This window comes from Pteropus vampyrus, unplaced genomic scaffold, assembly GCF_000151845.1.
Source record: "Pteropus vampyrus isolate Shadow unplaced genomic scaffold, Pvam_2.0 Scaffold6, whole genome shotgun sequence".
NCBI classification, from domain to species: Eukaryota; Metazoa; Chordata; class Mammalia; order Chiroptera; family Pteropodidae; genus Pteropus; species Pteropus vampyrus.
This window is the reverse complement of record NW_011888787.1, coordinates 7,987,442-7,991,090: the sequence shown is the minus strand read 5'-3', so window position 1 is coordinate 7,991,090 and position 3,649 is coordinate 7,987,442. Positions and strand designations below refer to the sequence as shown.

The window sequence follows — 3,649 nt, the reverse complement described above, 5'->3', positions numbered from 1 at the left end:
GCCTGGGTGCCCCCAAGACCCCCAGGCCCCGCCCACCTGCACCTTTGCCCCCACACCGGCCTCCCGGCTCTCTGTAGTGGGCTGCTGTGTCTTTGCATTCTTCGTGGGGCTGTTGTTCGTCCAGCGCTCCGGAAACTACTTTGTCACCATGTTTGATGACTATTCGGCCACCCTGCCGCTCACTGTCATCGTCATCCTTGAGAACATCGCTGTGGCCTGGATCTATGGAACCAAGAAGTAAGGGGGCAGTGGGACAGAGGTGGGGATGGGAAGAGGGGTCTGCCCCATCTTGACTCCCCAAAGAGTGTTATGTTCCCAGGGCTGCTTGTGAGTGGGGCAGGAGATCACAGAGTCAGAATGTCAGAACTGAAAGTACTTTCACAGACCATTAGAGAACCTGAGACTCAGAGAGAGGACATCACTGCCCAAGACCACTTGTCCGGTGAGAGGCAGAGCCAGGCTGAGAGGCTCCTGACATCATCCTAAACTGACCTAAATTACCAGAGTACCTTTCCTGGGTACCAACTCCACAGAATTCTGTGAAGCTTGTTAAGCACCTAGTGGGTGTACAGGAGGCCCCTACCCTCAGAGCACTCATAGAGCTCAGCGGTTTAATGGACAGCTTTAAGGCGATCTACATACGGCCCTTGGCTTCATTCCCCATTTAAGAACCAATCTGTACCCCCCAGGAAGCCCCAGGACTAGGTCCCTCTCACTCACTCAGCAGGCGAGGGCTCCACTAACCCACTCAGCCTGATCCACCCCTGACGTCCGGACCGGGTCTGAGAATCAGGGTCTTGCACAGGCCCTGGTACAGCTATCTGCTCCCTGGAAGAGTGCAGGAGGGGCGGGCGTTAGGACCTGGAGCAGCCCTGAGAGACAGGGTTGAAACACACTGACCTCTCTGCTGACTGGTGAGGCCCCAGTGCCCTTTTCAGAATATTATTTTTACATGCATATGATAAAATATATAGGATTATACAGGCAACTAATTATATTGAAAATCAGCAAAATAATGTTTAAAGTCTGTGATATAGTAATATCTGTATAATTTTTTACTGTATTAAGGTATAAGAGCTAGCTGTGCATCTAATAACAATAGTGATTTCAAAGTAATGATGAGCATACATGACATTTGTAGATATCTTCAGTATCTATCATAATGTGATAGGAAAATATCAGATTTAGTCAGTTGCTGACAGAGACATAGGTACTGTTAATACATAAGTACTGTTAATGGTTGCTTGCATTTATAATAGAAAGAAGTGTACGATTTTAGTTATATGTTATTGAGGTAAAGATAATTTTCTAAAATGCCATTTATTTGCATAACTACCCCACTCCCGGAATTCCACCCACAGGACCAGTGGAAGAGTCCCCAAGTCAAGGCAGCTTTCTGCCTTTGGACACTAGAGAAGTGCAGTTCTGCCTCTTTTCCGGCAGGGGGAGTCTAGAGCCAGGCCAGTGCGAGTGAGGCTGGTCGCCCAGTGAACACAAAAGCCGGTCCGCCAGCCCAGGGCATGACTTATGGGCTGTAGCATAGCCCGGGGTGGGCTGTGACATGATGTAGTCAGGGGAGGTTAGAAGAGGACAGCAGGGCCTTCCCAGCTGGGCTACAGAATAATACACTGAGAGAACTGAATGTGAAGAATCGAAGAGCCAGGGAGGGAGGGACTGGTCCATGAAGTCATCTTGGAGGAGGCGGCCGTGGGGGTATGCGCAGGCGCAATGAGGATGCCAATTTCTGGGCCTTCGGATGCGCCTGGTAGGTTCATGCAGGAGCTGACGGAGATGCTGGGCTTCCGGCCCTACCGCTTCTATTTCTACATGTGGAAGTTCGTCTCTCCACTGTTCATGGCGGTGCTCACCACGGCCAGCGTCATCCAGCTGGGGGTCACGCCCCCGGGCTACAGCGCCTGGATCAAAGAGGAGGTAAGGGGTGGCTTCCTGGAACCCCAGGGACGTGGGCACCTTCCTAGGCCTTTAATGCAACAGGTGGTAGAGACAGACCCATGGAGGGCAACTGCCGTACGCCAGGTACTGCGAGGGGCATTGCCCACCTGATCTGTAACCTTTACAACATTCCAGAGAGAAGTGGCGTTATCCCTGTCACACAAATAGGGAAACCGAGGGTCAGAAAGGCTGATGTGTTTGTCCGGTCTTTCTAACCCACGTTTCTTCTCCACCTGTGGAGTGGACTCACCATCCTTTTTACAAGTGTAGGAACTGGGACACAGGGAGGCTCAGGCCCTTAACCAGGGTGACCAGCTAACTCAAGCAGCAACCCTGCTGACCACCTCTCTGCTGGTGCCAGGACGCTGGGAGGGCTGGGGAGAGAGCAGGAAGCCGCGGCCCTGGAGCTTGTGAGAGGGTGAGGCTGAGGCGGTGTTGGGCAGCGGGCCTCACGCCTGTCCGCCCGTAGGCTGCCGAGCGCTACCTGTATTTCCCTAACTGGGCCATGGCACTCCTGATCACCCTCATCGTCGTGGCAACCCTGCCTATCCCGGTGGTGTTCGTCCTGCGGCACTTCCACCTGCTCTCGGACGGCTCCAACACCCTCTCTGTGTCCTACAAGAAGGGCCGCATGATGAAGGACATCTCCAACCTGGAAGAGAATGATGAGACCCGCTTCATCCTCAGCAAGGTGCCCAGCGAGGCGCCCTCCCCCATGCCCACTCACCGCTCCTACCTGGGGCCTGGCAGCACCTCGCCCCTGGAGCCCAGCGGCAACCCCAACGGACGCTATGGGAGCGGCTACCTCCTGGCCAGCACCCCTGAATCAGAACTGTGACCACTGCCCCCAACCTGCCCGCCTCTCCCCACCACACCCAGCCACCCCGCTGCCCCGGCCTGGCCTCTCCTCCCAGGCCAGGCCCTCTGCCCAAGGACAGCAGCGTCTGTCCTGCCTCCTCTCCCACCCCAGTCCCAGCCAACTTCTGCTCCCTAGGCCTGAGTGGGGGCTCCAGACAGGCCCCCAAGCCACCTAACCCTCTGAGATCCTCTCACCAAATTGCAGCTGAATAACTGGAACAATCCAGAAGTTCTGATTCCCAGCCCACGGGAGACTCCCAGTGGCCACTTTAGGGGTCACCTTCCCTCTCTCCGTGTCACCTGCCACCTACAGTGCGGCCAGGTGGTGATTATGGTGAGATGCACCGGGGTGGGGGTGGGGCAGGGTGGGGTGTCCCAGAGGCTGCCTGATTTAAGGCTGGAGATGGGACACATGTCCTAGGGTTAGACTTGGGGTAGAGGGCTCAGACTTGGGGTAGAGTTCTGTTGTGTGAGGCGGATGGTGCCCTGGCAGCAGGGGGTGAGGGGGCTCCTCTGCCTCCAGCTCTGTGTGGGATCCCCAATGTCTTTGGCCCTGCCTGGATGAGTGGGGTATGCTCCCGCATCCTGCTTGTGGGGCGGTGACTAGGCCCAAACCCTTCTCACCTCCATTAGGGCTTAGCGGGCTCCCTGCCCTCTCCCCTCCCACCCCCATCCTGGAGCCCAGAGTGGTGGCCTCTGCCTTTTCCTTGAGAAGTTTCCAGAGCACACACAATGGTCCACAGCACAATTCAGATGGTTTGGAGCACAAATGCTAAGCACCCCCTCTCCGCTCCCGTGGGGCTCAGCATTCTCACTCGTGGCAGCTTCTCTCCTGAAA

The 3,649-nt window shown here is 55.7% G+C and overlaps 1 protein-coding gene across 1 annotated transcript in view; it reads left to right on the top strand.

Moving 5' to 3' along the window:
* The window catches only part of SLC6A17 (solute carrier family 6 member 17), a 26,550-nt gene extending 23,497 nt beyond the window's left edge, over nucleotides 1-3,053 (top strand). Inside the window, exons 10-11 of the mRNA XM_023535015.1 lie at nucleotides 1,770-1,932; nucleotides 2,423-3,053. Coding sequence (XP_023390783.1) covers nucleotides 1,770-1,932; nucleotides 2,423-2,791 — 532 coding nt within the window. The 3' untranslated portion in view covers nucleotides 2,792-3,053. The remainder of the gene's footprint in view (nucleotides 1-1,769; nucleotides 1,933-2,422) is intronic.
* Nucleotides 3,054-3,649: the final 596 nt, after the last annotated feature.